At 49.6% G+C, this 26,769-nt stretch overlaps 1 protein-coding gene and 1 long non-coding RNA gene across 16 annotated transcripts in view; one reads left to right on the forward strand and one right to left on the reverse strand.

Moving 5' to 3' along the window:
• Window positions 1-26,769, reverse strand: part of SLC39A11 (solute carrier family 39 member 11) — a 404,898-nt gene that overhangs the window by 45,467 nt on the left and 332,662 nt on the right. For all 15 annotated transcript variants that reach the window (XR_013354911.1, XR_013354910.1, XM_077854073.1 and 12 more), the window contains one exon: window positions 19,664-19,733. Coding sequence is in view for 13 of the 15 variants with exons in the window: in XM_077854073.1 (XP_077710199.1) it covers window positions 19,664-19,733 (70 nt within the window). In the remaining 2 variants the exon portion in view is untranslated. The remainder of the gene's footprint in view (window positions 1-19,663; window positions 19,734-26,769) is intronic.
• LOC144286953 (uncharacterized) overlaps window positions 7,714-26,769 on the forward strand; it is a 28,165-nt gene continuing 9,109 nt past the window's right edge. The window contains exons 1-3 of the long non-coding RNA XR_013354914.1: window positions 7,714-8,008; window positions 8,391-9,140; window positions 13,025-13,222. This is a non-coding gene — a long non-coding RNA (uncharacterized LOC144286953). The remainder of the gene's footprint in view (window positions 8,009-8,390; window positions 9,141-13,024; window positions 13,223-26,769) is intronic.

A 26,769-nucleotide genomic window follows, 5' to 3' on the forward strand; every position in this document is an offset into this window, starting at 1 on the left:
CAGAGAAAACCATGACCAACGATAGGGACAGATGGAGGATTGGGGAGAGGTGAGGCCAGTTGGTATCAGGATGGGATGTAAGAAGAGTTAAGTCCAGGTGGGGAAACAAAGGTCAGGATTCTGGAGATAAGGAGGTAGTGGAAACAGTTAGCACCAATAAAGAAGGACAGGTAAGCAGCTCAAAATTCAAGCAGACAAGACAGTCTGAAGAATCCAGGTAAAAAAAAAGGCAGAGGAGAAGAAGCAGGTTCAAGCAGCCAGAATATGCCATCAGAGCCTGGGGTGATGAGGCTCAGCATCCATGAAATGCAAGGTGAGGACTTGTGTACCACAGACCAGGTAAGTAATGGGATCAAAATCCAGGCTGAAAGAATTTAGAGCCAGAGACCTGAAGCCCAGGTCACAAAAGGAGTTATAAGGTGCCAAGCACAGGTGAAGGATTTGACAGCAGGTCCCACCTCAATACTGAACATGTATCTTATAAAGCAGGAACTACTCCTGTGTTCTTGGAACAGAGGTAGATGGGAGAGTTTCTGAGGGTAGGTGCCAATTGTTCTGGAGAAAGTGGAGATTGTAGACCACACTTTTCTTTTCTTTTTCTTTTTAAAAGATTTTATTTATTTATTATAGAAATAGAGAGAGAGAGGCAGAGACACAGGCAGAGGGAGAAGCAGGCTCCATGCAGGGAGCCTGATGTGGGACTTGATCCCAGGTCTCCAGGATCACACCCCAGGCCAAAGGTGGTGCTAAACTGCTGAGCCACCCAGGGATCCCCTGGACCACACTTTTCTTAAAACAGATTAGCAATTGCTCTGTCAACAGGGGTAAAACCCAAATGGTTCTCATACCCTGATCCTAATCATCAAATTCATTTTCTTCTTCTTCCCCTGAATCCCAATCTCTGTAAGAGGTGCTAACATCTACCTAGCAGTACAAATCCAAAAATTTGGGGGTATTTTCTAGTTGTTCTTATCTCCTATATTTAGTTAGACTACAAGTATTACCCTGACACCAAAACAAAACAAAAATATCACAAGAAAATAAAACTAAAGACCAATATCTCCTATGGATATGGATAGAAAATTCCTCCATCAAGTTCTAACAAACCAAATCTAGCAACATATGAAAAAAGATTAGACATCAGAACCAAGTGGGATTTATCCTTGGAATGCAAGGTTGGTTTTAAACATCTGAAAATTGGGATCCCTGGGTGGCGCAGCAGTTTGGCGCCTGCCTTTGGCCCAGGGCGCAATCCTGGAGACCCGGGATCGAATCCCATGTCGGGCTCCCAGTGCATGGAGCCTGTTTCTCCCTCTGCCTATGTCTCTGCCTCTCTCTCTCTCTCTCTCTGTGTGTGTGACTATCATAAGTAAATAAAAAATTAAAATAAAAAAAATAAACATCTGAAAATCACTGCTATATTCCATATCAATAGGATAAAAGGGAAGTAAACCCACAATCATTTCAATAGATGCAGAAAAAGCATTTGACAAAATCCCAACACCCTTTCATGATAAAAACCTTCAACAAACTGGGGATACATGGGAACTTTCTTGACCTGACATAGGGCATCTCTCAAAATCCCATAGCTGACATCATACATTGTACTTAATGGTGGAAGACTGAATACTCTCCCCCTAAGATCATGAACAAGACAAAGATTACCACTCTTATCACTTCTATTCAACATTATACTGAAGTTCCTCACCAGCAATAAGATAAGAAAATTTTTTTAATTTAAAAAAAGATAAGGAAAATAAATGAGACATCTAGATGGAAAGGAAGAAGTAAAATGATCTCTGCTTAAAGATAACATAAGCAAATATATAGAAAATCCTAGGCAACCTACCAAAAAGAATTATGAAAGCTAATAAATTAGCTTGGTAAGGCTTAAGGATACAAGATAAACATACCAAAAAAAAAAAAAAAGAGTATTTCTATACACACTAACAATTAGCCATCTGAAAATGAAATTAAGAAAACAATTCTAACCTTTTATTTTCAGGCTGTAGGTGTCCTTCTGTCTAAAATGAGTCTCTTGTAGACAGCAAATAGATGGGTCCTGCTTTTTTATCCAGTCTGAAACCCTGCGCCTTTTGATGGGGTCATTAAGCCCGTTCACATTCAGAGTTACTATTGAGAGATATGAGTTTAGTGTCATCATGATATCTATTCAGTCTTTGTTTTTGTGGACTGTTCCACTGAACTTCTTCTTAAAGGGGAATTTTAAGAGGCCCCCTTAAAATTTCTTGCAGAGCTGGTTTGGAGGTCACTGTTCTCATTCATTTGGGGAATATAAATAATAGTGAAAGGGAAAATAAGGGAAGGGAGAAGAAATGTGTGGGAAATATCAGAAAGGGAGACAGAACATAAAGACTGCTAACTCTGGGAAACGAACTAGGGGTGGTAGAAGGGGAGGAGGGCGGGGGGTGGGAGTGAATGGGTGACGGGCACTGGGTGTTATTCTGTATGTTAGTAAATTGAACACCAATAAAAAAATAAAATAAAATAAAATAAAATAAAATAAAAAAAAAAAAAGAACTACTTCTCTACAAATAAAAAAAAAAAAAAAAGAAAACAATTCTATTTATAATATCATCAAAAAGAATGAAAAATTTCTAAGAGTAAATTTAACCAAGGAGGTGAAAGATGTGTACACTGAAAATTACAAAACATTACTGAAAGAAAGTGAAGACCAAAACAAGTGGAAAGACATCCCATGTTTATGGATTGGAAGACCTAATATTGGTAAGATGACAACACTCCCTGAATCGATCTTCATATTTAATGCAGAGTCTCTCAAAATCTCAGCTGATTTTTTTTTTGCAGTAATTGATAGGCTGATGCTAAAATTTATATGAAAACACCAGGGGCACAGAATTAATAACACAATCTTGACAGGGAAGAACTAAGTTGGAGGACTAACATGTCCTGAATTAAAATTTACTACCAAGCTATAATACTCAAAGGCTATGATATACTGGCATAAGGATAGACCTAGAGATCAACAGGATGCAGTTGAGAGTTGAGGGGGAAAAGAACCCTCCCATTTATAGTAAATTGATTATCAACATGGATGTCGGGTCAATTCAAAGGGAAAAGAAGACTTTTCAATAAATAGTACTGAATGATTGGACATTGACATGCAAAAGAATGAAATTGAACCCCTATCTCACACCATATACAAATACTAACTCAAAACAAATTAAAGACTTTAACAGCCCAAACTATAAAATGTTTAGAATCAAATGAGTTAGTCTTTATAACCTGGCATCAAGCAATGGTTTCTTAGATATGTTACCAAAAGCACAAACAATAAAAGAAAAAAAAACCAAGAGATAAATTCGACATCAAAAAATTTAAAATTTGTTCTTCAGAGAACACCATCAAGAAAGTGAAAAAGCAACCCAAATATAGGAGAACATATGCAAATCATATATCTGGCAAATGACTTGGATCAAATGCATTAAGAACTCTTGCCATTCAGTAATAAAGCCACACGATCCAATTTAAACACTGGACAAAGGACATTAATAGACATTTCTCCTAAGAACACAAACCCACGGCCAGCAAACACATGGAAAGATGCTCAACATCATTAACCATAGAGGAATTTCAAATGGAAATCACAATGGCATCCCACTCCCCTCTGGGATGGCTGTCATCGAGTCACACAACAAGTGTTGGTGAGGCTGCGAGAAATCAGAACCCTCCTTTACTGCTGGTGGGAACGGGAAATGGTGCAGCTGCTTTCAAAACAGTGTGGCAGCTCCTCAAATGCTACATGTAGATTTACCATAGGACCCAGAAATTCCACTCCTAGGTATCTACCCAAGAGAACTGAAAATAATGTCCACATAAAAACTTGCACACAGATGTTCCTCGCAGCTCTATTCACAACTGTCCTGAAGTAGAAACAACCCAAGTGTCCATCAACTGATGAATGGATGAACAAGATGTGGTGCATCCATACCCTGGAATATTATTGGGGCCATAAGAAACAGCAAAGTACTGGTACGTGCTACAGCATGAATTAACTTGGGAAAATTATACTGAGTTAAAGACGCCAGTTGCAGAGGATCACTATTATATGACTATATAATTTATATATATATATATTTGGGACATTATATATATAAAAATACAATTTATATGAAAATCTATAGAGATAGAAAGTAGCTTAATGGTCACCAGGGATTGAAGGGTTGAGAAGAAATGGGGTGGGAGGAGTGATGGCTGAAGTGCCCAGACTTCCTTTTTAAGGTGATGAAATGTTCTGGAATGGATTGTGGTGATGGCTGCACTGCTCTGTGAAGATACTAAAAATTTTACACTATAAATGGGTGAACTATATACTATGTGAATTATATCACAATAAAGCTGTTACAAAAAATGTTATTAGGTACATTTATAGTGGTTATAATAGATGTTAATGTCTAAGCCATTGTTGGGCACATCGAGGGGCATGTTATGTCAGGAACCTTTTTCATTTTAGTTTTCAGCTGGGGAGCAGGTCCCAACTGGTCATGTGGGGTTCCTGAGATGTCCGCACGTTACACGGCACACAAGTCATAGCGATGACATCACGGTCACGTTTAACGACACAAATTGCTTGTGTGTTACTAACAAGCAGACACCGTGAAGAATGCAAAGTCAGAGCGGAGAGACAGGCTCTTCCAGCGGCTAGTCAGTCCGTGGAGAAGCTTCTAACCCATCCTGCCTTTGCACGCTCCGGCCACAGATGCAGGAACGCAGCCACAGCCCCGCTGCGGAGAGTGTTCACAGCTACCCAGCAGAGCACCACCTAACACCTTGACCTTCGCTTCCATTTACTCCTCAAGGAAACCCTGTTTTTACAGATGCAGAAACTGAGGCTTAGAAAAGAAAGCATGGGTGTGAACATCCCAGAGAACAAGACCCCGTTATGTTTATGGGGCCGTCGCCCCCAAACTGCCAGCAAGACAGGACTGCCCCTGGAGACCGCGGTACACACTTCCAGGTCCAGACCTGGGTTCGTGGAGCTTCCCACCTGCCTGAAGAGGGAACCTGGCTGGATGCATGAGGCCAACAACGAAAGGTTCTTTTGACTGAACCAACGGACAGAAAAGTCTGGAATCACAGATCTTCATATGCACATACTCAAAATCACCTCACCTGGCCTCACTGTACCCCTCACCCTCCCTTTCTCTCCCTAATTTCTTTCTACTCTCCTGCATGAAGGGCCAAGCGACCAGTGCAGCCACTCAGGGGGTCCCGGGAAGGTCAGGTCAGAAGCACACACCCCGAGCACCCAGTCAGGGTCAAGGGCTTGGGCCCCGGGAGCCTGTGAGGGTCTGCGCTCCTCCAGGCACAGAGCCCCTGTGCCCGAGGGAGCCCAACATTGAGAAGCAAACAAGAAATGCCGTGGCCGGGATCCCTGGGTGGCGCAGCGGTTTGGCGCCTGCCTTTGGCCCAGGGCGCGATCCTGGAGACCCGGGATCGAGTCCCACGTCGGGCTCCCGGTCCATGGAGCCTGCTTCTCCCTCTGCCTGTGTCTCTGCCTCTCTCTCTCTATCTGTGTGTGACTATCATAAATAAATAAAAATTAAAAAAAAAAAAAAGAAATGCCGTGGCCAATCGAATTTCCCTGTGATCCAGCTATTCTACTTCTGGGAGTGTATGCAAAAGAATCGAAATCAGGGTTTTGAAGAGATATTTGTGCACTTGTGTTCATAGCAGCCTTATCATGATAGCCAAGAGGTGGGAGCAGGCCGTCGGCGGGTGAATGGATAAACCAAATGTGGTATGTACGTACGGTGGAATATTATTCAGCCTTAAAAAGGAAGTTCTGACACCTGCTGCAGCGTGGATGGACCCTGGGGACCTTAGTCTATGTGCAATAGGCCAGTCACAAAGACACAACAGGCCGTGTGACTCCACTCACATGAGGTACCTGGAGTAATCAATTCACAGAGATGGACGGAAGATTGATGAGCGCCTGGGGCTGAGGGCAGGGAGCTTGGGGGGCTCCTGTTTAACAGGGACAAAGTTTCCATTTTGTAAGATGAGAGTTCTGGAGATGGATGGTGGTGACAGTTGTGCAACAATGCGCATGTACTAACTGCCTCCGGGCTGCACCCACGAAACGGTCATGACGGTAGATTTGACGCTGTGTATATTTTACTGCAATTAAAAAAAAATCGAACTGAAACAAAACACCATGACAGGCGGAGAGAGATCTCATGGAAGAAGGAAAAAGCTTTTTTTTTTCCTGATTCTTTTTAAAATTTTATATATTTATTGGAGAGAGAGAGTGAGCATAAGAGCAGGAGCCGGGGAGGGGGAGGCGAGGAGGTGAGGGACAAAGGGAGAGGGGGATGGAGAGACAGAGGGAGAAGCAGACTCTCCGCTGAGCAGGGAGCCCGAAGCTGGACTCGATCCCAGGACCCTGAGAACATGACCTGAGCTGAAGGCAGATGCTTCACTGACAGAGCTACATGGGTGTCCCTTTTTTCCTGCTTTTTTGAACAAGGGACACGCTGCATTTTTTTTTCATTTTTCATTTTGAGTGAAGTCCTGAAGGTTATGTAATAATCTGCCCACGTGTAAAACAAAGCCGTCATTTCCGTCTGTGTCACTCGTCTGTAACGGAACGGTCACCTTAGGCCAGCGGCTGTGTGCTCCCACGTGCTGCCTCTCTGTCCCCCTGACTTGGGAATGAGGCGGGCCGGGGAAGCATATCCCCATTCATGAGGGACAGCAGGAATGCAGGTGGGGGGAACCCCAAGTCCCTCTTCCCCGCTTTCCTTCCAGAGTCGTGGCTGGTGCAGCCACAGCACGGGGGAGCTTGCTGATTTGGGGTCCCGACCCCAAGCTCGTATGTCCGAAGCAGAGCTGTGGAACCGAGTTCTTGACTGGGTCTGGGATGTGACTGTCGTGCCTGGTCCCAAACCAGAGTTGGGGAACATTAACTGAGGTGTGATCAGAGATGGTCAAGGGGGAACTGGCTCAGAGAGGCTGAGGCTCTGTGGCCCACAGGCTGAAAAGCAGCTATTTCGGGCCTCAGGGCCCCTGGCCGTCCCTGAGCTGGGACCCAGGGCATTGTGGCCACTGGTCCCCAGCAGGCAGGTACGGCCTGTCATCAGTGAACAGGGTGGCTTTGGACAAGTCACTTTCTTTCTATTTTTCTTCTGCATAAAATGAGGCTCTCCTGGGTCAAATGCAAAGTCATACAAATCTTCACCTGCACAGGTTAAGGCATCTATACGTGGGCCTCCCTGGCTTCTCCAAGTGCTTCTCCCTCACCTGACTTGGGTCCTCGCTCTCTCACCCAAACCCCTGAGCGGCCAGGCCCCGGGGTGGGGTGGAGTGGGGTGGAGGGGCCCCTCCCAGGGGCCAGGCAGGCAGGCATGAGGTCACCCCAGCAGGGAACGGGGTGCAGGCCCGGCACAGGCGGTCCGGGTGGGGCCCCCCAGGCCCGGGTCTGGGCAGAATTAAAGCCTGACGGCCTATCTGATGGAATTACACCGAGGAAAGGAAACGTGTCTTTTAAGAACAAGCGACAGGCTGATGACTGAAGTCCCAAAGAATTCTGTGGTCGAACCTTTTTTTGTTGTTGTTGTTTGTTTTCTGGCACAATCTGTCTCTGTTTCTGAGCCGAGGGCCGTGCTCCCCGTGACAAAGGCCTCTTTCTTACGACACTTTAATAGCTCCAATACGGGGGACAGCCCTGACTCTCCCAAGGGCCCGCGTCTGAAGGCGGCAGCCGCGTGGAGGAGAAAGGCACTGCTTTCCCCCGGTTTGGTCCCAGCTGAACACGAGAGAGACCTAAGGAATACAGCACAGCAGAACCATCACTTCCTCCTGAGACAAGCAAGGAAAGCTCCCGAAGGGGCGAGGGAAACAACGCGTGTCCGGAAAGAGAAGAACGTGGGTGACGAGGGACGCGCAGGGCTCCGCGGCCCCGTGGCCTCCGTGGGCTCCGCGGCCTCCACGGCCTCCGCGGGCAGAAGCGAACAGAACTGAGCGGGTCAGAGGATGGAGAAGATGCGGACGGGGCAGGTGGAGACCCGACGTGTTGGTGGCCTGTGGCCACAGGAGCCGAGTGCCACTAACACGGTGGCTGCAGACCACAGAGACTTATTCTCACGGTCCGGGGGGCTCCAAGTCCAGAGTCAAGGGGTCAGCAGGGCCAGGCTGCCTCCCGCACCGCCAGGAAAGGATGCCCCTTGGCTCTCCCCACTCCTGGCGGCGGCGGCCACTCCTCCCTTAGCCGTTCTTGGCTTGGAGCTACGTCACGCGTCACTGTCTTTACCTGGCCGGAGTCTCCCCTCCGTGTGTCTGTGTTGTGCATGTCTGTGTGTCCTCCTCTGTGTGTGTGCACGTCTGTGCCTTTTCTCCTCATCTTACAGAGACACTGGACGTACTGGATTTAGGACCCATCCTAAGCCAGCATGACCTGAGCTTAACTAGTTACACCTGTAAAGACCCTCCTGCCCAGGACGATGGCCATTCACAGGTGCGGGAGGTCGGGACATTTAACACACCTTCCTGGGGGTGGGGGTGGGGGGACATAATTCTACTACAACGTCATCGTCCAAAACACCTGGGGCTTCCTTCCAAGCAGCCAACCACCTCCTCTTGTTTGGGAACCCACGGGACAGGTAACTTGCCCTATCCACCCAGTGACGCAGCCCGGCGGTCCATGCTGGTTCCCAGGAGGTGGGGTGGGGAAGTGGCCACCCAGATATGACATAATTGCCACCCAGATTATCTCTGTCCCTTCTCTTTGGAGCTTTCTCCTCTCCCCAATTCCTTGTCTTGGCATCCGGCTGCATGGAGACACCAAGGCAAGGGGCAGGGTTCTTACAGCAGCGACAGACGTCTGGAGCGACGCTCAGCATGACCTTTGACATAAGCACTCAGTGAGACCGGCCAGATAGTCTGTCCCCCACTGTGGGCGTTGATACACGGCTCCAACTCCCAACACGGCCATGAGACAGGATGTCAGAGGGAACGAGGACAATGGAATCAGACCTCCCACAGCCAACGCGAGAGCAGCCACAGAGGGCATGAGACTGTCCTACAGCCAAGCTGAAGCTGTTTTTGGCACCACTTGGAGGGGGGGGCGGTGAGTTTTGAAGCCTCTCTGGTCATGGCAGGTACGTGACCTGGGTGGCAGGAGGGTGGCAGGTACGTGACTTGGGTGGCAATGGTTCAGGGCACGCGCTCCAGAGCCAGGCTGCCGGGGTTCAAATCCCACCTCTGCCCTTTACTTGTGAAGGGCATTCCGCATCTGTAAAATGGGCATGGCAACGTCACGGGCAGCTGCAAGGATTGGCTAATACGCATGTCGATGAGCACAGGGTCTGCACGTGGGAAGCACTCGGTAAACGTCAGCTCTCACGACTGTTCCACGGATGCTGGAGGCAGGGGGTGGGGAGGTGGGCTTCTGCACTGGCCGGACCTCAGCTACACCCTGCAGGTCTTCGACTTGCCGTAGCATGCCCTCCCAGGAAGTTCCCAGGCTCTGCACCCTCATCTCCACGCCGGGATGGCAGTGGTCAAGCCCAGAGCAACAGCCGACCTCACCAGTGTCACAAGGGCAAACCAAGTGAAGGGAAGACCACCACCCCAACCAAGCCGCACCGAGAGCTCCCTTAGAGTCTGTTCTGGAAAACACTGTTGCTCTCGGCCTCTCCTTGCTTGTAACAAGCTGTGTGGGAGGCCGGACAGGGCAGTGATGGGTCCCTCCGACGTACCCAGGGACATTACGCTCTCTGAACAAGGAGGGAGGCGGCCGCACTGCCTCCTGTCTGCGGAGCAGCAGCTTCTCCCTGTCTGCCACACAAGGGGCCATTTATGCTGGGCCCCCTCCTCCTCCCCCACTGCCTCCAGCCACCCCCACCCACGTCCCTGGCGACAGGGCTGGACATCTTGGCACGGGGGACCGATCTCCACACAACGTGCACTCTGTTTAGCCCGCGGCGGGCTTTGGGGGCGGGGGAAGGCAGGGACCCTACAAAGCTCTTTGAGAACAGCAGTGTGGCTGCTTTGTGGCTTTCCCAGGCACTGGAGACGACACAGACTTTTCTCTCCTCCATTCCCATCACCGCCCTGTCCGTCCTCCTGCACAGCTTGGTACAAGCAACTCAAGGTCTGTCAGTGAGTCCAGGGAATTGTGGGGTAAAAAAAGGGGGAAGCAGCTCGTGTCCTTGGCAGGGGCTGTGCATTACGAAACCATCTACAGAATTCCAGGCAGGCTGTCAACCGTCCCCCCAACCCCCGCCCCTGCCACCCGCTCCACAATGTCCCGGGTGCAGCGCCGACCATGCACAGCCTGGACTTGGGTCCTGTGCAGAGAACAGAAAACGTGTTCCAGGCTCTGTTCAGACAAGGTGCAGGATGGAGAAAAGCATATGCCACGGGATAGAGGCTGAGGACGCTGGTGGAGCAGCCTCAGAGCAAGGGACAGTGGGCCTGAAGACTCCGTGCTGAGACATAACAGCAGAACGTGCCCGGGAGGGCCAGGGGAAAATCAGGGAGAGGAGGCTAGACATGGGGCCCACAACACAGGTCAGCAGCAGCATCAGGACCAGCCCCACACACACCTAGAGACCCCCACGTTCCTGGCCCCATGTGGTCCCATGTAGACTGTGGAAGCCACTTCCAAACCAATTGTCCTTCTGGGTAGACAGGGGGCTGGGAGCCCTTGTCCTGGAACCTGGGCTGGGGCAGAAATGGGCCGGACATCTATCTATAGCGTCTGCAGTGGGCAGGCCTATTAATAAGCAAAGCCAATACTTGTGTTATAAAAGAAAAAAAAGCAACAACCCACCTTGTACACTACCTTCCTGTACACCAGGCACTGTTCTAGGTGCTCGTGTATATACGCTTGGTTACTTCTGAGAACGACCTATGAAGTCGACACTATTATCGTTACTCATACTACTACTATGACCACTGATTATTATTATTATTGTGGGAATTTGCAGATTAGGAAACTGAGGCACAGAACAAAAATGAACCCGTTCTGGTTGTACAGTCAGCGAGTGGCAGAGCCAGGAGTCAAACCGGGGTGGTCTAGCTCCACGATCCATGCTGTTAAATATTCCACCTGTTCTCGGGTGCACTGGGTTGGGGAGGGGAGGGTGCTGCACCAGGGCCACCTCCCCCGCCAAATGTCTTCTCACAGGTGTCTCAGGGTGCCCTGTGCACGCGAGCAGCTGTAGGCAGCGGGCGCTCAAACTCCCTCCCGTGAGTGAGTGACACCTGCTATCTTCCCTCCCTCGGAAGCAGGTTCACAAGTGTCTGGGATTGACTGAGTCCCTGTTACTTGCCTTCTCTCAGATACACCCCAAACCCCACATTGGGCAAACAAGCACTGCACTCCGTGTGCGTCTGTATCAAGATTTACACCCTGTGATTCAGATGTGTATTAACAATTAACCCTGGGGGGATGCCTGGGGGGCTCAGCGGTTGAGCATCTGCCTTCAGCTCAGGTTGTGACCCTGGGGTCCTGGGATCGAGTCCCACGTGGGGCTTCCTGCATGGAGCCTGCTTCTCCTTCTGCCTGTGCCTCTGCCTCTCTCTCTCTCCCTCTGTCTCTCACAAATAAATAAATAAAATCTTTAAAAACAATAATCCCTTTCCTTATAATATTATCCAGTTCTGGAGCCCCCACGTCCACACAGCAGAAGAAACAGAATTTGTCAATTAAAAGGAATTTAGTGCCTTCCGATATCGGGTCCTTCTCTAAAAGAAGTTGCTCTTTCCCTGGGTAATGCCAAGAAAATTCAAGTGTCAAGATCCCTCGTTAAGAATTCCCTCTCTTGGGGATCCCTGAGTGGCTCAGCAGTTTAGCGCCTGCCTTCAGCTCAGGATATGATCCCTGGGTTCTGGGATCGAGTCTCGCATCAGGCTCCCTGCATGGAGCCTGCTTCTCCCTCTGCCTGTGTCTCTCCCTCTCTCTCTCTCTCTCTCATCAGGCTCCCTGCATGGAGCCTGCTTCTCCCTCTGCCTGTGTCTCTCCCTCTCTCTCTCTCTCTCTCTGTCTCTCATGAATAAATAAATAAAATCTTTTTTTTTTTTTTTTTAAAGGGCACCTGGTGGCTCAGTTGGTGAAGCATCTGTCCTTGGCTCAGGTCATGATCCCAGGGTCCTGGGATCAAGTCCCATGTTGGGTTCCCCGCTCAGCAGGAAGTCTGCTTCTCCCTCTGCCCCTCCCCCTGGCTCATGCTCTCTCTCTCTCTCACTTGCTCTCTCTCAAATAAATAAATTAAATTAAATAATCTTAAAAAAAAAAAACCCTTGTGGGGAGCTCTGCGGAGAGAATGGCTCCACAATGGTCCACAAAGAACAGCTCAGTCTAAGTCTGTCTCCGCCCAAGTGCTTGGCAGGCTTTTAGGCCCATCCTTCTTAATGTTCAGGACTAATAGAATAATTTTTATAACAGTATTATTTTTTTAAAAAGTCATTAGAGGGGATCCCTGAGTGGCTCAACGGTTTAGCACCTGCCTTTGGCCCAGGGTGCGATTCTGCAGTCCCGGGATCAAGTCCCACGTCCGGCTCCTAGCATGGAGCCTGCTTCTCCCTCCTCCTGTGTCTCTGCCTCTCTCTCTCTCTCTCTCTCTCTCTCTATGTCTATCATAAATAAATAAATCTTTTTTTAAAAAGTCGTTAAAAAAATAAATGTGTTACCCCCAAAACATAAAGAAAAAGCTAGCGGATCTTTGGGTGCTCTGCAGTCAGGCCCGTTGCGCCACTGCTTTCCTGAAGGTGCCAACGGTCAGGGTGCAGAGAGGCTGTTCTTTCCCTGTCGTCCCACATTTTCCCTCCTCCCGGAAGGTGGGGTGGGAGGCACACAAAAGCTTTGCTGTTAGGCTGACTCGGGGAAAATAAGACAGTGGGGCCACAGCCGTCAGGGCTGAACTCAATGAACCATCAGGATCAAAACAGCTTAGAATATAGAGAGGCTATAAAAATGCGACACAGGGTTTTTAAATAAGCTCGTACATATATAGTACACGGTCTTCCACTTCTGTAGGTACGACTTCTGTTTAAGACGCCCACCCCTTCAGACACCAACACGTCTCAGCTGCCTTTGGATCCCTCCCTTCCCTTCCTTCTCATTGTTCGCCCATCACCTGGCAACGATGATGTCAAACCACCGCCTGGTGGCACTGTGTGACACCTGCCGCCTGCCCGCCTGCCTGCAAATTCCACGGGCTCTTCATAATTCAAGGTAAAGGGATGAGTGGGAGGGCTGGAAAGAAGAATTTCAGAGAAAGAGCTGCTGATAGTTAACCCTAGAATTCCAGCCAAGGTAGCTTGATGGGGGGTCAGGAGGAGGGCTTGTTGGCAGAAAATAAAATCCCAGTCTGCTGTTGCAAATGCAGAACAACACAAGAATTCACTCCCAGCGGGGCACCTGGGTGGCTCAGTGGTTGAGCATCACAAGAATTCACTCCCAGCGGGGCACCTGGGTGGCTCAGTGGTTGAGCATCTGCTTTCAGCTCAGGGCGTGATCCTGGGGTCCTGGGATCGAGTCCTGCATCAAGCTCCCAGCAGGGAGCCTGCTTCTCCCTCTGCCTCTCTTTCTCTGTGTCTCTCATGAATAAATAAGTAAATTCTTGAAAAAAGAATTCACTCCCAGGTCTGCTGGAGTGATTGAAGGGTGGGATGGCGCGGCTTGTGGTGCAGGGAAGGTGGACAGGGTGCAGGCCACTCTGCGGTGAAGCAGGGTGGCAGTGGTTGGGTCAAGGTGTCTCCTATCCCAGGCACCTTCCTGTCCCCATGCTGGGTTTTCTGCTTCTCAGACTGAAGGCCAGTGTTCAGAGAGACCGGGCTGGGCTCTGGCCCCCCTTCTTGCTTGGGGGTGGTGGTGAATGGTGTGACCCAAGTCCGTGGGTGGGTGGAGAGGTCAAGGTGGGCAGCCTCAGGGAGGGAGAGTCTCCTCAGAACTCTCTGGAAGTCTGGAGCTGGTCTCGCCACTGGGAGGCCTAGGGGACCCTGTAAGAGCGGCCTGAACTGAGGAGGTGGTTATGGCAGATGTGTGAGTGAACTACGATAAAGAAGTTTACGCGTTAGTTCTCCGAGACCCTCCCCATCACAGCCTGTTCTTGACCTTCTCTACATTTAATTTGCAACCCTGTTTTCAAGAATTTACTGGAACCGAAGTAGGGAGACTACTTGGACATACAGAAGCACACAAGTAATAGGTGACACCACATAGAGACAAACTCATCGACTGTTTGCTGTGGACCGATGACCAGGAAAATGTGTCTCCTGCCATTTTTGTTTCTAAACAAATGGCTGCTTGTGTTGGTTGACAGATAAGTGCTGTCTTGAGTGATGGTTAATACACCAACACGTGTATTGGTTTTTAAGCCGGGGAAAGCATATATCTGACTTATTACTCATTCCTTGATCTGGGAGGCAAATATAGTTCTTTACACTTTATTTTGATGTCTCCCTCTCCCCCCACCCTGGCCACTTCGTGACCTTATCTTAGATGGGAATGCAAGCTAAAGGACCAGACATCGTTTCCCGAGCATCTGGGTGTCCGTGAGTTAGCATTAGCCGGTTGGGGGCACTTGGCAAGACACGAGAGACCCATCCAGGCCCAACTTGGGAATGTGTCTTGTGGATCATGCATGGCACACCATGAGTCTGCAGCCAGCCAGCCTCCTCGGCCGCACACAGCCCATTGCACCTGCCATTTGGGGTGTGTTCGAGGATCCAAGACATCTCCCAACGTGTGTGCTTGGTCAAAGCCTAAATCGGAAGTGGTACGTGAAGCGAAACGCTTCCACCTAAGTAAGCTTGTTCTCCCTGCAGGTTTGAATTATGCGTGCCACGGAGTCAGGGGAGAGGCGAGGGCTTGCTTCCTCTCTGGGAAACACGTCCTTTGGAGGTGATGCCGCTTTGGAAAAGAAAACTACTTTCGCAGCAAACTCCCCAAGGACCTGTGGTCTGAAGAATTTCTCTGTGGTGAAACCAGAAGAAATTGCCACGGGACCAGATCAGAAAGAAGCAAAGTCGTGTTCCCCTTGAGCCACGGGCTGCCCTTTGCTGCTGAGATTCTTTGCAATTTGGGGCGAGGGTGGGGATGTGAATTCGGGATGAAGAGTGCAAGGCAAGCTATCCAGGGAGGGTGGATGGAGCATAGGAGGGCCTTGAGGGGGGAGGCGGGGGGAGGCATAAAGGTGAAGTGACAGCGTCACAACACTAGGTGGCAGCAGCCATACACAAATCACGCGCCCACGAGTCCAGGTCAGAATCCACCTGCCTTCCCGGGAGCATTCACTTTGCGCCTTTCTCTTCTCCCGTGGTGGCTGCGATGCCATGTGGGTGAGGAGAGAACCTCCTGCTTCCAGAGGCATCGTAAACAGGGTGCGAGGAAGAAGTCAAAAGTGGGCGTCGGATCGTTTGATGACAGGCCTGGACTAAAATTGTGGTCTTCCCCTAAATCAAAGGGTCTAGAGACGGCCTGCAAAGGGCCAGACAGTAAATACTCTCCGCCTTCGGCCTCACGACTCAGTGGCAATTACCCAACTCGGCTATCGCAGCACAGAAGGAGCTACAGATGATCTGTAAAGCAAACGGGGGTTGGCTGTGTTCTAACAAAATGCCGTTTCCAGAACCGGGTGTTGGGCCAGAGTTTGCTGACCCCCTGCACTAAATGAACAGCAGCGAGCCTCATCCGCGTGTACCTCAGGCACATGCAAGGTAACTCCTGCTCCCAAGTCCATGCAAATGCGTGCTTTCTCCCTCCGGGCCCTTCCGCCGCGCCCCGTGATCACCTGTGTCTCCCTGTTGCCCGAACCTGAATTCTCCTTTCTCCCTTCTACACCCCTCAGATCTGCTGACAGATGCCGTCTGGACATTCTGCATTTAAAACCTCTTCCTCCCACTGCCCCCCGCCCCGTCATTCCCACATTGTCGCCACCTCCCTTGTCCTCCTGGTAGCTGTGAAGGCACACAGCTGAGGGCTGTCAACACGCATTCGGTCAAGGGCTGGATTCTTTCCACTGGTCTATCTCTTCCCCTCAAGTGATCCCATCAGAGCCAGATCACTGTTCAAATCACCTCTTGGGCTTGGTCATTTCCCGGTGCCAGAACCCACCCGAACTGCCAGCTCCTTGCTCAGTGATGTGTTTCTCCAGCCGTCAGGTGTGCCTTCTAGAAACCACCAGTGAACTCCATCCTCGGTGACTTCATCTCTCCGCCTTGAGCCCTACCTGGGCACTTGTTGACAGCACTCCCTGCCTCCGTCATCTCCACCTACCCAGGCTGACCACCCGCCTGCTCCTGATGAGATACCACCTGTTCTGGGAAGTGCCCCTGACGTGAGGGAAGGATACAGATTTGGTTGGTATCCCTCCCTTGGAGCTTCCGCTCTGCCTGTCTTACGGTGCCTGCGGGTTTCGCTGCCCACTAACCCACAGTTTGGCTATCTTTCCTGTTAGTGATTTTCACTTATGTCACACTGAGGTCACAGATTTTGGGAAACACGCATGCATTCATGCTTTAAAAAGAACATAGGTTTTTTCATCGCTGGGTTGGGGTTCTACATCTGTCCCTGACATGCATTGTTAACTTCTTATCTGTTTGCTCAGCGCCAGAGAGGGGGATAATAAACCCTCACCGGGACTATGGGTTTGTCTTTTTTTCCCTTGCAATTCCGACCATTTTTCTTAACCCCTTTGAGACTTAGCGTTGCCAGGCGCATACAAATGCAAGCCCATTATATCCTCCTGGTGCACTGTCTCTCTCCTTGTGAAGTCCTGACCTTTATTCTTTCTGTGGTTTTCTGCCTCAAAGCCTGTTTTGTCTGATTCTAAAATTGCCATCCCCTGCTTTCTTTTGGTCCACGCACACCTCGTATCTTTTCTCATTCCTTTATTTTCAAGCTCCCCATGTCATGTTTTAAGCGTGCCGCTTGTTCAGCACATGGTGCTGGAATTTCACAAAGCACAACCTGTCTCCTTTCACGCGGAGGTGCGTTTAATCATCCAATGACTTTGCTTTTGTGGCCCACGTAGCAGCATTATTAGCCTGTCGCTTCCTTTCACCTTCTCCCTTGCCCCCTTTCGACCACCCGTTGGTCCCCAGCCTCCTATGGAAACTCATCTGTACCATGAGCTGAGGGCAGAGGAAGCTAACAAACCTGGTCCCGGGGAGGGGGGGGAGGGGGGAGCTGCTGGGTATTGTCCCTGCTCCAGAGTAGGATCACAGGCATTTGGAAAGGAAGAACCCAAATCACGAGCTAGATATGGATTGATGGGTGGGCAAGTGGGCTGAAGGGTAGGGTCTGCTGGAGGGACAGCCCGCCCTCCCCAGCCAGACCCACTGCAGGCTATGGCTGGAGTGGCTAGAGTGTGGGGGTGTGAGAACCACCCCCCTCCAGTAGCTCATTCAGCAGGGGGTTTGGGGAGGCTGAAAATCCCAAGGCCTGCAGCAACTCATTCCCAGTTGGGGGGTCCTGTTGAGCATTTATGTAACTCCAGAGAGCCTGTTTGGTCAAAGGGAAGAGAGGAGCTGGGTTGGAAAGGCTTTTGCTCTACTTTCTTCAGAATTATTTATGAAGATTAGCAGAAAGTACAGGTGATAGAATAGAGAGACATCTAAGTTGACATCTCAGTGTCCCAGGAGACATGGTGACACCAGACTGAGAACCCGGGCTATGAGTGCAGGGCCCGGGGCACGGCTGTCACCTCCTGGCCACAGACCTGCTGCAACGTGCCCAGTGCTTGTGCCCTGGGAGGACCTGGCCCGTGGATGCTTACGGGGCCAGCCCCTCAGGGCTGCTCTGTCACCCCAGCTCCTGCAAACTCTGAAGTTTCTTGTGGTCTAAATGAGGCCAAGATCAAAACAGCTGTGCTGAGGACACAGAGCCACACTCCCCGACCCTCTCCCAGTGGGAGAAAGAGCAGTCTGCAGGGTGTTATGAGTCACAATTAGCCCTTGATTTTGGTGACATTTCTTACATTATACAGTCCACCCCCCCACCCCCGCTGTCTACCTCTCATTTGGTTTTCACAATAGACATCATGTGAACAGATGACGCTAGAGTGACTTGCAAGCCTGACAGGAGGGAATGAGAAGCTGAGAACGGGGAAAATTTTGACTTAGAACATGCCAGCCCACACGCACGTCTGGGGCTTCAAGGAGCACACATGTCCACTAATGCGTGGCGGTGGGATTTAAAGACTGGCAGAGACTATGCTTGACATGTGGGTGCCCCACATCGGCTAAGGGAGTAGCTAGACGGAGTGATGGGCCATAAGGAGGCCTCACACAGGTTCAGCCGCTGGGGAAGGGCAGGAAAAGGGGTCTCAGAGAAATGAGTTGCTGGGGGAGACAGACACAGGGTTGATTGCTGAAAGAGGTGGTGTCTTGTGGGGAATGAAAGTCTGTTTTCAGATTGCATTGGTCAGAAAGCAGTGAAGTGAGCTAGACACAAGGGTCAGACACCAGTGGCCTCCAGGCCATCTCTTTAACATGAGTTACATTTTTAAAATGATTGTGCCTTTAGATGGTGCCTGTGCTGCCTAGCTGAGGTTCACGTCCATCCTCACCATTCCCAGCTGTCTCTACCCGATGACTGTGTCCACTCGTTTTCTTGCTCCTTTGTCTCCGAAAGGTACCTGGCACTGCCACCCTTGGATAGAAGGCTCCTCCAGCCTTCTATACAAGCCTGGAAGCTGTAGGATTCCCCCACAAAACCCTCCAGCCTGGAGGCTGTAGTATTCATGGTTTTGTGGGCTCCGGGGGCCATGTAGAGCCCACCTCCATGATGGCTAAAGGATAAGCCTCTCTGTGTTCCCAGGGCTGTCACCTTATGTAGACCCTGTGTAATGCCAGGGAGGTAGAAGGGAAGAAGAATTTATAAGGTGTAGTGATCATCCATGGAAGACTGTCTATAGAAATGAGGGGTCAAGGAAAGCAGTGAGTTTGGTTTGGTCAACCAATGGCAAGGCAGTGTTGGGGAAGTCTTTGGAGGGGACAGGTTTTGCATGACGGGGGGTGGAGGGAATCAGCTGAGGGTGGAGATCCTTAGAATCATCTAAGCAGAGATGTGTGCAAGGTAGCTAGACCCACAGGGATAAGTTCTGGAGAACAATCTAAGCTGAAGACCAGCGTTGGCATCCCCCACAGGTAGATGGAAAATAAAGTCTTGGGAATGGAGAAGGTTCCCCAGAGATGGATCCTGGGCAACATCAACATTTCGGAAAGGGCCAGAGGATGAGAAGCCCACAGAAGAGCATGCAAAGTAACGGACACAAAGTGGGGGAACCAGGGGACTTCAGCATCCTGAGAGGAAAAGGGGGGGCTTCAAAAGGAGGGGGCAGTTGAGAGCATCAGTGATGACTTTGTTATTTATTTATTTATTTATTTTGGTCTTTGGTCTTTATACATTGAAAGGATTTTGGGGAACGCAGGTGATTATGTCCGTGTTATGTTTTCAAAGTGGTTACCCATTAGATAGCTCATCTGACAAATGGGGTAAACCTGCTCCTTTGATGGGCAACCTCTCTCAGGTAAGCTTCACCTGATCTCACCCACACTTCCACCAGTCTTGGCCTTGTGGGGCTGGCGGTGACCAACCAGGTAACTAGCATTTCCAGAGCACCACTGGGTATGGCGCCACACTGCTCTAGGGCAGCAGGTGCTGGCTTACCTGGCACTCTCGAAGGTTGCAGATGCCGTCTTCTCTACAGCCCCAAATCCAACGCCGACAGCAAGACCCTCTGGAACAGACATAAAGAAGCAGGAGGGGTTAGAAGCAGTTTTTCAATAAGGTTCATCACTATCACTGTGTCAGGTGAGACAGTGTCAGGCTTCCAGCAACAGAAAACCCACTTAACAGGAGTTTAAACAGGGGTTGGCTGATGATGGTCTGGGGGCCCAATCTAGCCCACTTCCTATTTTGGTATGGCCTGAAAGCTAAGAACAATTGTTACAGTTTTAAATAATTGAAAAAAAAATCAAAGAAAGAATAGTATTCCATGACACATGAAAATTATATAATTCTAGTGTTCACAAATGAAGCTTCATTGGCACCCCGCCATGCTTATTGGTTGACAAGTTGTCTGTGGCTGGTTTTGCACTACATCAGCAGAGAAGAGCGGTTGTGACAGAGACCATATGGCCCAAAGACCTAAAATACTTACTGTCTGGCCCTTTATAGAAAGAGTTTGATGACTGACTCCTGAGCTAAACACAGAAGGTTTTATTAGCTCAAGTAACACGACGTCCAAAGGCCGATGCGGTGGCCCAATGACATCTACCCAGACATGTGCGGAGCCATCTTGAAGTGGTAGACTGTTCCAGTCTACTCTGAGATGGTGTGGCTATAGTCTAGCTTAAGCTTGGGGATGAGCAAGATGATTCCCCAAGTCCTTTCCAGAGGGACTAGTGAGCCTGCCAAGTTTAATAAGCCCCTGACTTTGATCAAATGTCAAAGGACAATGCTGGTCCTTTGACAGTGTTGGAAGATGAAGAGGGAAGAGTTATGGAAAAAATGGAACTGTCCTAGTGGCCTGGGACCAGAGGGGTAGACCCATAATGTTAAAACACTTTCTGATATCTATGGGAGAGTTTAAAGACCCCTCTGAATCAAAACAGGAAAGAGGACTACCAAGATTGGTCAGAAGCAAGACCAAGGATTTTTGGGGCTAGAAGGAACTTTTGTGTTATAAAGAGGTAAGGGGGAAAAAATCTACTGAGTGAGAAGGGCTTGTCTTCTTTTGGGATTCACTGTCTCTTTGAAATGTTTCTTTTTGTCCTATATGTCCTGTTTAGTTGGGGTGGGCCAGCCAAGGATGCTGGGAGTGTAATGATGACTCTGGGAGGCACCAAGAGACAAAAAGGCTGCTCAGACTTGTCCCATGTCAAGGGGTAAGAGATCACCTATAATCCAGTCTGGTTCACCAAGAGGCCACAATGGGGTTTGGAGCCCAAAGACCCTGCGAAGGCATAAAGGGCTTTTTTTTTTTTTTTTGCCTCACCTTACCCTTTGTGTATCAGTCCCTTGTGGGGACCTTATTAGGTAGCATTAGCCACTGAAGGCTGCTGCTGGAGAATTTGGGATTCTGATGCTCCATCAAATATCTTCCCATATTTCTCATAATGACAAATGATGGGATAAAGAATCCTAGGATTTTGGAGGTAGAGGAAACCCCAGAGATCATGTGGCATGACTCTTGGATCACTGTCAGATTCAGAATTTAGGGATCTGGGGGGCATCTTTCCAAAACCCGACAGCATCTTCCCAGCATACAAGATATACACTGCAGGAGACTACAGAGAAGCCCCTGAGACAGTGCCTCTAGAGGCTCTGGGACCCAAGTAGCCAGCCAAGTCAACACTGCCAGAGCAACCAGATGTTTCAAAAATCAAGGTTTTAAAAACTGATTTATTTTTACTTAATTGTTAAGGCTTCTGATGTAAATTCTTAGCAAAGTCTGAGGCTTCACTCAGCAAGTCTTTCTTCTGAGAGGACTCTGATGCTAAGATCTTAGCATCTTTGTGCTCTGTCTTCTGAGAAATGGGGGTCTGGTGGCCCTCTGTGGGCCAGATATTGCTCTGGAAGCCTTATACATGAAAGCAAAGGTAGCAATCATCACCTCTGCTCCCATATCAGAGAGCAAAGGTGAGGGAGAGCTGGCCCAGGTGGGCTCTGGTTCTGAGGTCCAGGCTCTTCATCCTCCATGGCTGGTGTTCTTTTCCACCTCTCCCAGAAATGTCCTCTGAGGGTGGAGAGGAAGCCACAACTCCAGGGAGACCTTTGGAGGCATGTTCACCATTTCCAGTTTTGCCTGATGCATCTGACAATCTTTCGAAAGGGGGAGTGTCCTAGGTGAGAGCTAAATTTCAGAGCAGGCTGTGATGAAGATGTCTGGGGGCTCCAGGCAGCCTTTCTAGGAGGATGGAGGAAGCCTTTTTTATGCATCTTCTGAATCTCAGAAAACTGGAGGACATCTGAGATGCCTCCATCTGGCCAGTCTCCTACCATCACAGTCCAGTGTTTACAAACCTGCTGTTCTCAATTTTGTTTTGTGCCAACACAGCCAAGACCTCAACCCACTCTCAGGGGTAACTGTGGGTCTCCGAGGTAAAGAACTTCACCAGAGACCCCTGGCCCACCAGGGAGAGGTGTCAAAAGCTAGGGAGGGACCAAGCCTTGTTTTATGACACCAGAGGGGCATATCCCTTCCTTTGAGAAAAATGTGCTTTTCTAAACTATAAACAACAGTTGGTCTGTTCTTTTGTTAAAGATTTTGCTCTAATTAGTCATTTTAATGTAAATGATAGTACAGCTCTGAGCCACATGACCTATATTAATTAGCAAACTAACCCCTTCTGGTTATTTAGTATAAGTCCCAGCGTGCTGACTTGCATAAATGCTCATAATAGCTCTGGGAGGGTGGGCAGGTGAGTACCCAGTTACGGCAGGAGAAAAAGCATCTGCCCAAAGGGACACAAGCCCTGAGAAGCAGAGCCAGGCCTTGAACCTCAGTGCCCTGCTCCCCCCCACCCCCACCCATTTGCCCACCTGCGCTTATGGCTTTTTCCCAGGTGTGGGGGTGGGGGGGCAAGAGCTGGCATCTGAATCTGTACCCAAAGAGGTTTGGAGCAAAGTGAATGCATAGTCCCTCTTTCCCCACCCTGACCTGGGCTAACAGTGAGGGAACCTTCTGTGATGATTTGCAAAACGAGGGGGTCCCTCCTCTCTGCTCTGCCCTAGGGGAGGGAAACACAGCCCCTGGCCCCAAAAGCACAAGCTATCCTGGGAAGTGGCCAAAGCAGTGTTCCCCCAGCAAGGGGAAGGAGAGGTGATGGAGAAAGGGAATGCAGTTGCTACCTTGTCTGAAGGTAGACTAATACCCAGGAGAGAAACTAATGAGAGACCAAGACAAATTACACACGCAGAAAGAACATAAATAAGAGAATTAAGGCAGATACTTAAGATCAACAGATGGTAGAAAGAACCCGCTGGGTGGAAAAGGAGCAGAGGAAAAAATTGCCGACGGGAGCTCACACCCCAGGTGTTCCACCAAAAGTGCAAATTAGGAAGGTAATTAAGACAAGAAACCAAAGTGACTGGAATATTATCAGTAAGCCATTGCCTCTTTTCACAGCTACTGCTATTAACTCGGGTGCAAAGAGAGAGATGAATGCCAGCCCTGCAGTTGTGAGTCTGGTGGAAACAGGGCGAGCCGGAGTCCGAGGACCAGCCCGCCCCCTCCACTCTTCGGCGGGGGGGGGGGGGGGGGGGGGGGGGTGAGTGGGGGGGGCAGGGTGTCTGCTTCTCCAGCTCCCACACCCTCCTGAATCTCCATCCCTCCTTGTCACCCGCAGAGAAAGGGAAGAACAAAGAGGCTATGGCTCAAGTCCTGGTCTATTGTTTAAGGTTCTTGTAAAAATGAAAGAAAGATAATGAGGCTTTGCATTTGGGATGATGTGCATAGAGCGGGCTTTCTCATTACTGATGTTGTGTTGTAAGAGGCTGTACCTAGGGAGATATTGAGGACATCCCTGGCCTCTGCACACCAGGTGCTGCTCACACCCCCTCCCCTCGAGGTGTGCTTATCAAAAATGCCTCTGGACATTGCCTAATGTCCTCTGGGGAACCACTGGCCTCCCATCAAGAGGTACTTTTCATCAGTTTTAAACTATTCTGGAACACTGTAAGAGTTTAAGTAGGTGGTAGGAAAGTGAACAGTTAAAAATGAGTGTCTTGGTCCATTTGGGCTGCCATCACAAAATACCATCAACGGGACGGCCAGTACGTCACATGGATCTCTTTCTCACGGTTCTGGAGGCTGGGAAGCCCGAGACCAGGATGCTGGCAGACTGGGTGTCTGGTGAGAGCCTGCTTCCCCGTTCACAGACCTGTCCTCACGTGGTCAGAGGGACAGGGACCTTTCCTGAGCCTCTGTAATAAGACACTAATCCCTGAGTTCCACCCTCGTGACCTAAGCACCTCCTGATACCATCATGTTGCAGGTTAGGATTTCAACGTATGAACTTTGGGGGGATACAAACATTCAGACCATAGAAACCAATGTTTTCCTTTTCCATCAAGGGATAACCATTTCTTCATTTTTAAGGGCAAGGGGTGGGCTAGTTCACAGGTCTTCTGCAGGAGACCCTGCCAGCCTCCAAAACAGCACATGATTACATGCCCCTTCGGTGGCTCTCAAGCTGGGGGCTGCCACCAGCCTCACAGGGACCTAAAACCTCAGTCTTTGTGCTTCTGTGATGCTGGGAAGCCACAGCTCTGTATCCAATGTCTGTGCTGTTACTTCTTGCATCTCAGGGCTGTTCTGAGGGGGACCACAGGGGTCTCCTGGTTACTCGCCACTCAACGCTCCCGCTAGATCTCCAGTTGAAGCACTCAAGCTATGCGTTCCGGACATCACAGCCAGAAGCTGTCTAGAGAAGGTCAGCACAATGGCCACGCAGGAAATGAAGGGTGAGGTTATGACTTTTTCTCCTTGACTTACGAAGTATGAAAATCGAGACAGCAGCTCACAGCCTGTCGGGGCTTAATATGAAAACTGGCTGCGGGGGCGACTGGTTCAGTCAGTGGAGCGTGTGACTCTTGATCTCAGGGTTGCAAGTTCGAGCCCCAAGCTGAGTGTAGAGATTACTTAAAAATAAAATCTTAAAAGAAAAAACCCAAAAGCATAGCTGCCGCCACTACCACCACCACCACCATCACCAATTCCAAAGGTGGAAAAGTGATGTGAAAGAGGATGGCTTACTTCATTTTCAACTCTACCAAGGACAAAACAAGAGGAGGATGACTCTCAAATTGCAGCCAGAGGGACTTAGGCAAGTGGGAGAAATTACCTCGAAGGAAGAGGGTTTTGAAATGTCTGACTCTCTCATTGAAAGGACCTTGAGAATCTTCATCTCTGGGAGAAGACAGGTGTTTGCAGCTACTGAGCTGCTCCCCAGGCTGGGATGACTGTGGGTGCTGAGTGTGGGCTGGGTTGAAAGGAATGGGGAGGTTGGCCTTGTGATGACGCTTCTGGCCAACGATGCTTCATCATTAAATATGGGCTCAGTCCTAGGAGTGAGGTTGAGCAGCCACTGAACATGTTCCCAGGCCCTCCCGGGTAACTTACTGAAACATAGAGAGGGGCACCGGGGTCACTAAAGTGTCTGACTCTTGATTTCAGCTCAGGTCATGATCTCAGGGTTGTGGGATCGAGCCCTGAGTCTGGCTCCATGCTCAGCAGGGAGTCTGCTTGGAGATTCTCTCTGTCTCTCTTTCTCTCTCAAAAATAAATAAATAAATCTTTATAAAAATAGAAATATAACCACCTGGAGCATCTGTGGCTGGAGGGGACCATCTTGGTAATGGGGGGCCATGAGGCAGGGGGCATGCCCACCCCTAGAGACATTGGGAGCCTCAAGGGCTGCTGGGCAAGCTCAGTTTTTGTTTTTTGTTTTTGTTTTTTTTTTTTATTTATTTATGATAGTCACACAGAGAGAGAGAGAGAGAGAGAGGCAGAGGGAGAAGCAGGCTCCATGCACCGGGAGCCTGACGTGGGATTCGATCCCGGGTCTCCAGGATCTCGCCCTGGGCCAAAGGCAGGTGCCAAACCGCTGCGCCACCCAGGGATCCCGCAAGCTCAGTTTTGATTCCTCCTCACTCTTGCACATCTGGGCACTGTCGCTGGGCTGGGAGACGGGCAACATGCTAGGTGAGGCAGCAGTGTTGCATCATACTAGGAGCTGCCGGGCCATAAGGACTTGGTTTTGGCTGTCGAGAGGGTTGGCCCTTCTGGCACAACCACACCTGCTGTCTTTATTTCGATGCTGAACCCACAGCTTGGCTGAGCCTTCTGGGGGGGGCGGGGAGACTGGCCCACAATATGCTGATTCCTCCACTTGGCCTGTCTTTGGCCGCAAACAGATTACCAGCAGGAAGGGAAACCAGGAAGGTGGGATCTCTGATCATATCACACGTTTAGTAAACAAGATGTTGACACAACTAGCCAGGTATTGCCCCAGAATCCCTGCTATACCCTATGAAGGATAAAAATGACCTACTTAGTGTCATTTTTTTTTCAAGTAGTTCGATACACTTTCTAATATGGATTACTAGCCTTACTATTGGTAGTGGGTAAAGTGTTGGGAAAGACGAGAAACACAGGTGTTCCAGAAGAGTTGAATTTAACTCACATTCCTATCAGTGTCTGTAGTCATGTCTCAAGAGTTTATTAAGAGATTTTGATAATTGAAGATACTCCAACTGGGATCACCCTCTAATTAAAAGAAGCACCCCATAATTAATGTTTGCAAGTTTGCTTTTTTTGGCATATTCTATTGTCTCTGGTGAAGGACCCAGAGAAACTGTTGTCCTGCGGCCCCTGCCACCACCCACCCCAGCAGACAGCAGGGAAGGTGGTGTCTCCTGGTTGGCAGGAATGAGGACAGATGACACAGCCACATCTTTAAACAGCAAGTGAAGGCATCTTGTTTAATACCCACATCCAAGAGTCAATTCCAATTTGCTTCAGTTTTCAGCAACCAGACAAAGAGCAGATCCCTGTGTTCCCATGGAGAAAAAGGGAGGGAAAGCCTTTGCTGGTACAGAAACTGCTGACCTATTCCAGCCGGCGAACCCTCCTTTATGCCGGACTCAGGCCCCTAGCCAGCTCCCCGCGTCATGCAACTGCTACAGGTACAGCGGGGGTTGCCCTCCAGCTAAAGGATTAACTTGCAGGCCCAGTGATGAACCAGGTGTGGTAGTAGGGTCAGACCAGG

This window comes from Canis aureus, chromosome 16 (assembly GCF_053574225.1).
Source record: "Canis aureus isolate CA01 chromosome 16, VMU_Caureus_v.1.0, whole genome shotgun sequence".
Taxonomy (NCBI): domain Eukaryota; kingdom Metazoa; phylum Chordata; class Mammalia; order Carnivora; family Canidae; genus Canis; species Canis aureus.